A 12,795-nucleotide genomic window follows, 5' to 3' on the forward strand; every position below is an offset into this window, starting at 1 on the left:
TGCATCCAATTTTCATTTGCTCTGACTGTGGGTCTCTGGTGGAGGCCAGCAGTGTGGCTGGCAGTTTGCAGACAGGTTCCTGTGCTCTCCTCAGCTCGGGTGAGCTCTTGTGCTTGAAGTCCCCTTTTCCTCCAGAGAGGTCTATTTTAATGCAGCACTGTTTCATTGGAGCAGATATTCATTGGACAGTACCTAATTTGGTGTTTGTGCATGCAGTAACTGTGCACTCCCATTGCAAATTCATGTGGTTATCGAATGCTTGTGTGTAAATTAACAGGGCTCTCATGCATGGACACTAAATCCTGCAATTCATGTTCAGGAGTTCCCAAAAGCTGCATGGAGGCCACGTTGATGGGGTCTGGTTGGTCTGGGGGAAAGACACACTCAGCACACACTGAGCTCTGACTTTGCCCACAGTGTGCTGAGCTGCGTGGGCTGTCCTGTGATAAAGGGGGTCCTGGGGAGGACCATGGGTCTGTGGGACAGCATTAACTTGCTCAAGAGACTTTGAGCTCATTTGTGTGCCTAAACCTGGCAACTAACAGTAGGAACTCTGAAAGAACTGGAGTAATCTGCTTGGGAATGGGATGGTTCAGAGACAGGTGCTCAAATGAAGCCTTGAATATTTGACCTACAAAAATCCGCAAAGAATCCCCACATGCGAAACAGGAGCCTTGAATGGAGGGCATTTTGCATGTGGAAGGAGAGAGCTGCTGGTGCTGCTGCCAGGTGCTCTTGCCCTGATCCTGTTCCATCCGGGATGGCAGGGCCAGGACAGGCTCCTGCCTGCAGCACAGCCCTGCACTGGGGCAGAGCCTGGTGCTGGGCTCACTGCTGTTGCTAAAGGTCACCATGGGGATTCCTGTTGAGAGCAGCAGTGAAGAATCTGCCTCTGTGCACTCCTGGTTCCCCTTCTGTCCGTCAGTCCTTGTGCTGTCCTTGGAGTGCGGCCAAGTCTGGATCCTGCTCCTGCCTTGGCTGAGGGTGGAGCTGCAGTGGCTCCTCGGTAAACAGAATTAGAGGGAAATGTGGGAGGTCCCTGAAGTCACCTGTGGGCTGCCTCCTCCCATTCCTGCACCCGGGCTGCCTGCGAGCCCCTTTAAATTGCAGGTTGGCAGAGCCCTGGGCACAGCCTTCATCAGCATGGCACCGAGCATCCTCCTGCTGGGGCTCCTCACCCTGTGGGCACAGCTGCAGGCAGCACCCATTGCAGGCAAGTACGGCTGGCTGGGAGGAATATTTAAGAATGTTTTTTCCTTATTTTCATAGAATCACGGTGTTTTGCAGGTGCTGGCAGGTGCCAGGTTGCTGCCTTGGGAGGGCAAGGGAAGGCACGGGGGGAGTGGGGTGCGATGAGCCCGGGCTATGTGGCACTCACTGCTGTGGCACAGCGAACAGTGGCACAGTGCCACCTCTCCCTGATTCCCCAGGCATGGGTGGCTGCTGGCACCAGGGCAGAGGTGCCCAGGAGAGCACCAGCCCCACCATGACACTGCCATGAGCTGGGAGGCACCAGCATGGGGAGTTGCCTCACCATGAGGGCAGCAGGGGTGAGGCAGAGCCCTGGAAACCCACCAGGAAAAGCTGCAGAGGAGAAGACAGCACAGCATCGTGGCTAACTGGGCTGCTGGGTGGGAGCATGGATGGAAGGGCAGCATGCTGGGGCTGATGCTGCTGCTCTCTGTTCTCCTACAGAGTTCCATGGAGTGGCTCCAGCTGGGTGGCCACCACCAGGGCAGCTGGGAAGCACCCTGAGCCTTGAGCCTGGGAGAGAGCTCAGCACGGTGCCTGGCAATGGCAAAAACAGCTCCAATAGAGGTGAAATGGGTGACTCCAGTAGCCGTGAAACTGGTGAGTCCAGTAGCAGTGAAACTGGTGATGATGGCAATAAAAATCAGCTTTGTGATTGCAATGATCATGATCATGCTGGCAACGACAGTGATGATGATGGTGATGATCATGATCATGGTGTCAACAGTGACAATTCCAATAGCAAAGAAGATGGTGATAAAAATGACCTTTTTAATGGCAAGGACAGTGACAATGGTAATGGTGGCAATGACAGTGGTGATGGTGCTGATGGTGTCAACAGTGACAATTCCAAAAGCAATGAAGATGGTGATGATGGTGTTAAAAATGACCTTTCTGATGGCAAGGACAATGACAGTGATGATGACAGTGATGATGGCCATGGTGCTGGTGATGATGGCAATGATGATGGCGATGATCTCATCAATGATGAAAATTCCAATAGCAATGAAGAAGATGATGATGGCATCAGTGATGAAAATTCCAGTAGCAATGAAGATGGTGATGATGACATCTACAGTGACAGTTCCAATAGCAGTGAAGATGGTGACTCCAATTACAATGAATATGATCGCTCCAATAGCAATGAAAATGATTCTGATTATGGGGGGTGGAGATATTAGATTGTAAGGATGTAATTGCCCTGGGATCAGAGATTTTTGGGTTCCTCTTTTCTAGTGTCCAGCTCAGGCTACCAGATTTCATGCCTGATCTGTGCCAATAAATGTATCTAGTGAATATGAGAGCATAGTGTCAAAAATTTCTTTAACAGCTTGGCATCTCAAGTGGGGCACTTGTTCACTTGCCCATTTCCTTCCAAGCACCAGATATCCAAATTTGCAGCAGTGGATGGTTTCACCCAGGAGCTCTGGAGTAAGGAAGTGTCAAATCTCTAAAGGAGGTTCAAGTCCTGCCTTCTACAAGTTTGAGTTTTGTGGGTTTTGGGAAAGATGAGTTATGTACCTGGCTTAAAGAGGGGGATGCCCTTATCTGAGGCACTACAGAACAGGGAGAAGACAGTTGGCACTACTAAATGATCCCTAAAACTCACAGTGATTTCATGCCAGGAGAAATGGCCATATATTACTTGACATGCTGGGACAAAACCTGCAGAAGTGTGCCCCACACAGGGGGTTTCAAAGAGACTGTTCTGATTTGCCTTCAGCACAGATTACAGGACTGGTGCACAGGGCAGATTGATGTGTATGGGATAACTGAGCTCGGGAAAAGCAGCAGCTCAGGAGTGGGGTTGGTACATGATATCCTGAGGTAAATTCCAGCCCAGACCCTGCTCCTCTCTGTGTGCCCACTGAAAAGGATTTTCCACTGTCTGTTCCTGTTGCTTTGCTTTCTATGCTCACTGCTGCTTCACCTGCAACTGCCCCAATCCAATCTGGACAAATTATGTGAGTCCTGTTATCAATGGGCAGCCAACAATTGTTTTAATTTATATCCATTGACCCTGCATTACAGGAGATTTAATGCTGTGGGCTACTGACATGCCAAGGCTGAGGGAAGATGCAGAGCAATGTGCTCAATGATTTTCTTTCAAATTTGTGCTCCATATAATGAAAACTGGCAGGATTGGAAAGCTGTGGAAGAAAAGCTAAAGGTGGCCAGGGACTGCATAAAAGATGAAAAGAGCAAAGGAGTTTTTTGTAAGATATTGGACACTTGCACAGAAGCTGCCTGTTAGGACAGGAAAAACTATAGCAGAGAGAAATAAGATCTGAGAGAGAAATAGAAGGTTGCAAAGAAGCTGTATTATTGTCTTTGAAAATTGAGAAGCTGCATAAACAGGAAGAAAAGCTACAGGAAGAAAAGGAAAAAAATAAAAGTCAGAAGAAAAGACTGAAGTTATATTTATGTGGACTCCCTGTCCTCTCATATTGTATAGATTAGAAAACTAACTTTTATCCCATGAAGAATGAGATTGGAAACATTTGGGGTAGCCCTGACCATAGTGAACCTGGAGAAGATTGTTCTTTGTTTCCTTCAAATCCCCCTGAATATGAAACCAGACTCATTAGAGAAACAGAAGAAACCAGTGCACCTTAGGATAGAGTGGGAAATTATACTCCAAACCAGCCCCATTTGATTTGATTTAGATGACTGATCTGCAAGAGCCCTATGGCTGTAAGCCAGGCCAGACTGAAATCTGGCAATTGAAATCCTATCAAGGCAGACACAATAATGGTCCAGACATTCTGATGCTATTGGGCAAAAATTAATGCAATTTTTAACAGACATGGGAGCACGAGATTCAATTTTAAGAGAATGTTGTTGGGTGTTCAGCCTGGTCAGCAAAGAGTTAAAGTTGCTGGAGTAAGCAGAACAAGTGCCAAAAGCCAAACCACCCAGGGTAATTCACAGCCCCTGGGCAAGAGCACGTGTTGGCACCAGGTGCACGTCAGCCACTTGCTGTGCTCTTAGAGATCACAGTGAAACATTTGGGCTTTGGTGTTCTGGAAGGCCAAACCTGGTGTCTGCCGTCCTGAAGGGTATCACCCAGCAGCTCAAATGCCAGCCCTACCCTGAATTCAGGAGGCTGCAGTTTGTGCTCTGTGCAGCTCCTGCACTCCCTGATTCAACAATCGCTAATGTTCCACAATACCCAGCTCCTGCTGCAGCACAGAGTGGGATTTCTGCAGCCACACACCCCTGGATGGCAGCACTGGATATGAAATATGTGTCCTTTGTAGCCCCCTTATTAGAGGAGAAAAAAATTGGCATTTCCTTGAGAAGGGACAATATACATTTAACAAACTCCCACTGGAGTGTAAACATTTGCTGATTGTTTATAGTAATTCCCCTGGCAAGAAACCAAATTAAGGGAAAGAATCCCCAGAATGTGAGGGAAGACTGTGGCTAGGGAAAAACTAAAGGCTGTAGCAAAGCTGGAGACTGGAGAGGAGCTGGGGGCTGGTGGGAGAGATCTGTGCTGGGGGAGAAGCCAGAGAAGCCTGAGGAGGGAAAGAATCCTGGATCTGACAGGGAGGCAGATGATGGCAATGATGGCTGTGGTGGTCATGACTGCTGAAAATTTTCTATTATTTGAAAGTAGCTGAGTGCTTGTTTGATATCAGGAGCTGGACCTGTAAGGTGCAAGTTGAACTTTATCTGAACCATAGTGGGTGTGTTGTGCAGGTAAAAGAGAGAGAGTACTGAAACCCAGGGCTGACAATCTCAACATTAATTCTAGAATAGACGAAGCTGTAGCTTAAATGTTACTTAAAAATGAATAGCTGGAGTGGGCAGCTCATAGATCATGGTGTGTGAACTGTAACCACCATATTGTAACATGGACCAGAGATCTGAGTGAAATCCCCACCAACACTGACCTCAGAGGGTGTGAAAATGAGCCCGTGGAGGCCACTGGGTAACAAAACAGTGAAACAATGAAGAATGAGAAGACCCCAGAGCCCAACAAGACTCTCGATCTGGACTGTCACGTGAGGGATGGGGAGTTTACACTCTAAGGGTATAATTGCCCAGAGATTTCATTGTTTGGGGTCCTCCTTTTGAGGCTGCAGATCAAGCTACCAGATTTCATGATTGATCTGTACCAATAAATATATCAGATAGAGTTCAGAGTCTGGTGTCAGAACTTTCTTTAACACTGATGATGATGATGATGATGATGATGGTTACAGTGATGGTGCTGGTGACAGTGATTGCACTTGGTGACTGATGCCAGAAGGTTACAAGGAACATGTGAGGTGAGGAGAGCCCACAGAGTGTGGGTGCAGGGGCCTCTGCCTCACTCTACCAGGGCTGGTCCTGGGCACCAGTGGTGTTTCGGGCTGAACCTTTTCCTTCCTAATAAACCCCACACAGTGGCCACTGGCTGGGTGTGACAAGCTGTCCTGGGTCAGTGCCTGGCACGGCCAGGTCACTGTGGCTGCCCCAGCCCTGCCCAGGGACCCTCTGGTGCTGCTCCTGCCCAGGGTGGGCTCAGCAGGGCCCTCTAGACACCAAAATGCTTCTGTTCCCTGTGGGAGACCCCCAGAGACAGCCCCAGGCACGCTCCCACCCAGGACCCACAGAGCATCTCTGGAGCAGAGCAAACTTCCCCATGGGGTCTGTGGCTCCCTGAGGCTCCCCAGGCATCCTCCCAAAGCCTGAGCAGGGACCCCATCCCTCCCACAGGGACTGAAGGTCTCTCAGGAGCTGCTGGGGGCTCACCAGGAGACAGATGCAGCAGGAGCCAGACATTGTTCATCACAGACTGGGTTTACTGGGGGTGGGGGGCACAGAGACCCCTATGGCAAGCACAGAGCTGAGGGTGCTGAGGTGGGATTGGGAGGCTGGGTGATCATCCAGCAGCTGATGGAGCCCTCCATGGCTGGCTGTCCAGCTGTTGTCTGGCTGTCTGGTGTGCACAGACTGGGTCCTTGGTCCAGGTCCAGATCCAGGTGGGGGCTAGGTGAATTCTGGGAAAGACAGAAATCCATGTCAGGCCCTCCCTCTGTAGCATGACTGAGCACATCTGACAGCCCCACAGTGGGACCCTGGGGGTGAGGGCTCCAGAGACCCCAGACAGCTCTCCCAGGGAGCTGTGGGGGGCTTGGTGATAATTTCTGCAGCATGCAAAGATATAGGGGAGACAGCACAGGTGGGATGCTGTACTCCCAGCCATGGTCACAGTGGTCTCTGTGCCCGTGGCTGCACATCCTCCTGCAGCACTGTTCCACAGGGTCCCACATCCACCTGTGCCCCCCTGTGCCCACCCACACTCACCTGGGGAGAGCAGCCGGGCCCAGAGGCAGCAGAGCCCCAGGAGCAGGAGCAGGGACAGCAGCCTCATGGCGTGGATGGGCAGCGTGGGGGCTGCCTCCCTGGGCACAGGCAGGGCTTTAAATCCTCCTGGGGCACAAGGTTGGTGCCCATGACCTGGCCCATGCCCCAGCACCTGACACGCTCCATCCGAGCATGAACCCTCCCGTCCCCTCCCTCCGTCCCTCCCGCGGGCAGCTGGGCTGGACGAGCCTGGGGAGGCAGGAAGGTGCTGCTGGCGGTGCTGGGCCCCGTGCAGCCCCAGGTGAGCCGTGCTGTGCCACAAGGCGAGAGCAGGCAGTGCCATCCCCGGCTGCAGGGGACAGGGAGGGGACAGGCAGCAGCCAAGGGCCGGGGGACCCTGCTCGGGGCCGGCCTGCTGAAACAGTGCAGGAGCTCCCCGGGCCGGCGCTGTGGAGCAGCCCGTGGTGCCCTGGCAGCTCTCCGGGCATTGTTCTGCCTCGGGAACAATCGCTGGTTCCCGAGGGACGTCCTGTGACCGGACACGGTCCACAGCCCCCCGCTGCCAGCGGCCCCTGAGCCCTGCACCTCCCGGCCAGGCGCTGCCCAGCTGGCCCAACACCTGGGGACAGGAGAGCTCCAGGGACACCGGGTCCTGCTGCTGCTGGGGACAGGGCTGGGGGCTGAGCGCGGGCACTGCAGGGCTGCAGCAGCGGGTCTGGGGGCTCACATTCCCGTCACACGGGGCTCAGCTGCCCCTGCCCTTTCCATGGACACTGCGAGGTGTGGCAAGGACGGCACCGGAGCTGCCGGGGCTTTCCCTGACAGAGCTTTTCCTTCCGGGAGTGCCCGGCCCCGGGAGAGGCAGGAGGGCTCACTCTGCACGTGTGTGAGTGTGTGTGCACACGTGGCAGCCAGCTGTGGACACGTGTGTGTGTGTGCAGCCCAGGCTCCCTGTGCTCCTGCTCAGCCCCTCGGCTCCGCTCCTGCCTGGCAGCAACATCATCCCCATGGCACAGGCTGCCTCTGTCCCTGTCCCTGTCCCTGTCCCTGTCCCTGTCCCTGCCTCTGTCCCTGTCCCTGTCCCTGTCGCTGTCCCTGTCCCTGCTGGGTGCCGCATTCCAGGGAGATGCCGCATTCCTGGGTGTTCCCGGGGTACCCCGTCACTGCTTTCCCATGGAGGAGGCCTGGCTGGCGGCTCTGCACCCATCGCTTACCCTGTGTCAGGGCAGGACAAGGGGGCACGGCAGGTCCTCCTCTAGGAGTGGTTTTCTGTCGTGTGAAACCTCAGCATCTACCTGAGAGCAGCCCCCCCTCATCTCTGGCACCGTCCCTGAATGCACCGTGGTGTGGATCCATCCCTCCAGCCTGGCCATGCTGTTACTGCCGGTGCAGGGACCGGCGGGGCGGCTCTGGAACTCCCAATCCGTTCGTCCATGGTCACCCGGCTGCTGCGATTCCCCGGGGGAGCAGCAGGGAAATTCACTCCCGGTGGATTTTGGCGCTGCCAAGTCCCTGTGCAGGGGGGTCTTTCCCACTGCCCACCCTGACTCTGCACCCCCGGCACGTCCCTCCGGCTTTGCTCCCAGCCCTGCTCAGGACAGGCCACGTCACCGTGTCCCGACCGGGGACACCGCCACGACCTCATCCCGGGGCTTCTCAGGACGGGCAGGAAAAGCTGCGGCGGGGGGTGGGCGGGGGGCGGCACCGCCCTCCCAACCCCACCCGACTCCGGCTCTCCTGGCCCCTCCCCACGGAGCTTTCCTCGCCCTCCGCTTCCCCCTTGGGACAATAATTACGGCGGTAATTAGGATAACAATTATTCTTGCTGAATGGGAACATCTTAATGTGTTTCTGCCTCCTTTGGCAGGTTTCACCCCACGCCCACCCGCGGGTACCGGCGGTGCCTCCCAGCTCAGTGCCCGGGGCCGGCTGGGAGCCGTGTCCCAGCTCCGGGGGGCACCAAGGCACGACGGAGCCCCCGGACCCCCGCCCTGCTGCCAGGAGCAGGGACCTGCACAGGGCACAGGGCACAGGGCACAGGGCACAGGGCACAGGGCACAGGGCACGGCCCCGCTCTGCCGTGCCGCGGGAGGGGGCGGGTGAAGGGACAGCCCCAAACCGAGAGAGGGTGGTGAAGGAGGTGACAAAGGGACAAAGGATGGGGATGGATGGGAGCATCAGCGGGACCTGCCTTCCACAGCCACGGTGTGGTGGTACCCACAGGCTCAGCCCTGAGCGTGGCCCGTCCTGCCCGGGATGCTCTCTGTCAGACATGAGGAGCATGGGGGAAAGCCATGAGGGATTCACCTCTGGCACAGCCTTTCCCCAGGACCTGCATCACAGGGAGCACAGGGAGAGCAGTGCTGCAGCGTGCTGTGCCCCAGCCCTTCCCTGGCTGGTGGCTGCCCCAGAGCTGGCAGCTTTCCATGCCCTGGCATGGCACTGTCATCATCCCTGGCCATGGAGAGGCCAGTGCCAACCTTCCCCAAGACAAGCTTGTCCCCAGGAAGCTGTGGCAGCTGCTGGTGCTGTCCCCAGCCCAGCCTGGCTGTGCTGCTGCCACCCAGCTGGGCTCCCTGAGGGCCGTGCCGGGACAGCTGTCCTGTCCTACCGGTCCCCCCAGCTCCAGGGCTGTGGCCAGGATGCCACCAGGGAGAGCAGGCCCTGCCCGGGTGTGGCTCGTTACCTGCATGGCAGGTATGAGTTTGGTTTAGGCACCAGCCCTGCTCCCTCCGCCCCTCCTGCACACCTTAAATCCCAGCCCACCACACCCGGGGCCAGACCCGGCCATCCAGGGCACCATGGAGCTGCCACCTGGCTGCCTTCTCCTCCTGGCTGCCCTGCTCCCCCTGGCCAGGCGGTCCAGCCCAGCCCCGCACACAACGGGACGAGAGGAGCTGGGCATGGGTGAGTGTGGCTGGGTCATGGCCTGGGAATGGGGGTATTTTGGGGTGCCACTGCTGCCCAGTGCTGCCCACTGCCCCATCTGCTGCCAGGTGCCTACAAGGGGGGGACTGTGGGAGCCTGGGGCACTGGGGGGCTGCTGTGGCCCCTGCTGGGTGCCTCTCAGCAGCCTTCTGGCCACCGTGTCCTGCAGCAAAGCCTGGCTACTGCTACCACATCGCAGAGGTGGAGGACCTGCTGGACAAGGACTGTGGCTCCTGCCACACGGGTGCCTCCTGCTCGCGCTGCACCAGCGATGCCGACTGCCACGGAGTCACCAAGTGCTGTCCCAGCAAGTGTGGCCACACATGCCAGGAGCCAGTGCTGGGTGAGGACTCAGTGGTGGTGGGGCTCTGGAGTGGCAGCGTGGCATTCCTGGGGTGGGTGACAGGAGGGGTGTTGGCTGACATGGGGTAGCAAACTGGGAAGGGAGGTCCCTGCGGTATTCCTGAGCTCTTGATGTCTCTGGGGTGTTCCTGAGTTCTTGATGTGTCTTGCAGACCCTGGGGGTCACCATATTGTGCTTTGGGGAATCTGCTGGTGTGTGGGGCTGGGGGCAGGTGTGTGCAGAGCCGTGTGCTCTGGGCACGAAGGGTATGGCAGTGAAAGGGAACCAGAACTGTGCAGGGCTGTCTGAGGGTGTGAGAACACTGAGTGTGGTGATGTGTACCCCCTGCCCTGGCTCAGCCTGTCCCCTTTGGATCCTGCAGACTTCTGCTACCTGCCCTCAGTGTGTGGGAACTGCAAGGCTCTGTTCCGCCGCTTCTTCTTCAACGCCTCCAGCCAGCAGTGTGAGGAGTTCATCTACGGCGGCTGTGGCGGCAACAGGAACAACTTTGAGACCAAGGGCGAGTGCTTCCAGGCCTGCTCCCATGTCAGTAATTAGCACTGTGCTGTGGGCCATGGGCCACAGCTGCTCCTGGCCCCTCTCCTGATGCCCCAGCTCTCAGTTCCAGGTGCCTGGCAGTGCTGGGAAGTGGTGGCTTCTGCACAGCCCCTGCCTGGGGGAAGCTGCTGCTGGTGGCCACATCCCTGACCCTACAGGGAAACCTGGTGGCAATGAGGGCCGTGGGCCTGGGTGGCCATGCTGGGGGCTGTGGCTTGCTTGGGAGGCTCACTGGCCTAGAGATAGGGACATGTGCCCATTCCAGCACGGATGGCCCCTCCTATGCCTGGTGCCTGAGCCGAGGAGCCTGTCCCTCCCCTTGGACTGTGACAATACACGGACGGGTCCCTGGATGAGCACGTCTGGGTCTGGTCCTTCCTGCCTGTGCTGGCAGGAGCAGACAGTGCCCGTCTCTCTGGGCACTCCTCCCTCATGGGCACGGGGTGGTGGGTGCCTCCAGCAGCATGGCACGGCAGGGCTCACCCAGCCACCACCCTGCAGCTCCCATTGCCACGGACGGGCTCCCAGCCCAGCCCTGCCTTCCAGCTGCCAACATGACCTGACTGGGAGCTGAAGCCACTGAATGACAGAGGAGGAACAGCTCCTGCCTTGATGGACACCTGGGGTGGTGCCTGTCCCCACCCTGCCCTGACCCTGCACTGCTTCACTGGTCCTGTGGCACCAACTCTGGCTGAACCTCCTGGCCCTGGAGGCCTCAGGTGATTTCAAGGCCACTCCAGGACCACATGGTGCAGCTGGGGAAAATCAAGCACACACTTTATTGCTGGAGGTGGTGGGGAGGGGACAGGACAGCTGGGCCTCATGACTGTCCCATGTCCCCTAACTTCCTGCTGCAGAGGAGCTGCTCTCCCGTCACACAGCATCTGAAAAAGGAGGATGTGCTTTTAGGGAGCAAAGAGACTGCAGGAGTGAGGGACCAGTGGCCACGATTGCAGCCATGCTGGCCAGCTCCATGAGAGCTCCATCCCACTCTGCATCACTTCAGATCCCCTCGCCCTGCAAATGCCTCTGCTGGGGCAGCAGTGGGAACGGGCCTCACAGTGATGCTGAGCTGGGAACACACCAAGGGCTATGCCCTTCATACAGGTGAGCTGGCACCCTGCATGACCTGCTGTTAGCCCTGGGGGTCTGTGGTGGCCACAGGCCTCCTTACCACCAGACACCCGCATGCAGGCGTGGCCGCAGCCGTTGCTGCAGCACTTGTGGCCCCAGGGACATTCCTCATCCAGGCTGCACAGGTCCAGGCAGGTCCCACCGCCCCCAGGCATGGGGCACGCTCCAGCTCTGCCTGCAGGGCACAGCACCCTGCCATGGACCCCCTGGCTGAGACACCCCACGTGTGCTGGGGCAGCCCTGGGGCTGCTGTGCCTCACCTCCAGGAGCGTCCATGCAGACACGGCCGCAGGAGGTGCGGGTGCACCTCTGTCCCCAGGGACACTGAGAGTCGGCCTCACACTCGTCCGAGCAGCGCTCAGCACTGGGCTGGGGCACAGGCACAGTGTCCTGCTCTGTGGGCAGGGCAGCATGGTCACCTGGTGACTAAGCTGAGGCTGTGTGTGCTCATCACTCACACAGAAAGAGGGGGAGGCATGGAAAGAAGGATGGGGCAGATCATATCTGTGGAGGGTGTGAGACCCCCACAGGTACAGCTGCCTTGGCAGAGCCAGCTCAGGGTTCCAGTGTGGTTGTGGTGAGGGGTCATCATTGGGGATAAAGGGCCAGGGTGCCCTGGGGGGCTGCCAAGGGGACCTGGGCTCTGTCCCTGCTGGGCTGGGCGGTGTGAGGGGCTGACCTTGCAGAGAGGCTGGTGTGCAGACGTGGCCACAGCCGTTACTGCAGCACTTGTGGCCCCAGGGACACTGCTCGTCAAAGTCACACAGGTCCAGGCATGTGCCCCCCTGCCTGGGGATGGGGCACACTCCCACTCTGCCTGCAAGGTAATCACAGCTGGGGCGCATCTGGCCGGGGCCACCTCACCACGGGGCACTCCAGGGCAGCCACACACATCTCCTGGAGGGCCTGGCTGGTTCTCACCTCCAGGGATGTCCATGCAGACGTGGCCACAGCCGATGCTGGTGCACCGCTGCCCCCGGGCACACTGTGAATCAGCCTGGCACTCCTCCACACACCGGCCATCAGCTTTGTCCCCGCTGTCTGCAGGGCCACCACCGTGCTGTCACCTGGCTGCCCTCGGGGGTCTGTGCCCAGCTCCCCCGAACAGGCTGTGCCTTCTACCTGTGGGCACGGCCACGCACTCGCTGCCGCAGCCGGTGTCACAGCACTTCTCCCCGCGCCGGCAGACGCTGTCATCCAGGCACTGCCGCCCGCGCCGCAGCTCCCAGCACGGCCCTGCCCGCGGGCACTGCCCGGGGTGCTCTGCCCGACGAGGGGGCGCG

At 57.6% G+C, this 12,795-nt stretch overlaps 2 protein-coding genes and 1 long non-coding RNA gene across 3 annotated transcripts; 2 read left to right on the forward strand and 1 right to left on the reverse strand.

Moving 5' to 3' along the window:
- Positions 1–1,040: 1,040 nt before the first annotated feature.
- LOC134426758 (uncharacterized protein DDB_G0290685-like) lies at positions 1,041–2,554 on the forward strand. Its single transcript, XM_063171998.1, has 2 exons — positions 1,041–1,213; positions 1,696–2,554. The coding sequence occupies exons 1-2, from the start codon at positions 1,144–1,146 to the stop codon at positions 2,430–2,432; spliced, it is 807 nt and encodes a 268-aa protein (XP_063028068.1). The 5' UTR covers positions 1,041–1,143; the 3' UTR covers positions 2,433–2,554.
- A 3,469-nt stretch (positions 2,555–6,023) lies between these two features.
- LOC134426760 (uncharacterized) lies at positions 6,024–6,687 on the reverse strand. The gene is made up of 2 exons (XR_010030034.1): positions 6,550–6,687; positions 6,024–6,242 (listed from the first exon to the last, which is right to left on the reverse strand). It is a non-coding gene; the product is annotated as an uncharacterized LOC134426760 (long non-coding RNA).
- Positions 6,688–9,341: 2,654 nt separating this feature from the next.
- Positions 9,342–10,731, forward strand: LOC134426842 (eppin-like). Its single transcript, XM_063172147.1, has 3 exons — positions 9,342–9,456; positions 9,647–9,820; positions 10,203–10,731. The coding sequence occupies exons 1-3, from the start codon at positions 9,351–9,353 to the stop codon at positions 10,376–10,378; spliced, it is 456 nt and encodes a 151-aa protein (XP_063028217.1). The 5' UTR covers positions 9,342–9,350; the 3' UTR covers positions 10,379–10,731.
- Positions 10,732–12,795: the final 2,064 nt, after the last annotated feature.

The sequence above is a fragment of the Melospiza melodia genome, chromosome 19, assembly GCF_035770615.1.
Source record: "Melospiza melodia melodia isolate bMelMel2 chromosome 19, bMelMel2.pri, whole genome shotgun sequence".
In the NCBI taxonomy this organism is placed as follows: Eukaryota; Metazoa; Chordata; class Aves; order Passeriformes; family Passerellidae; genus Melospiza; species Melospiza melodia.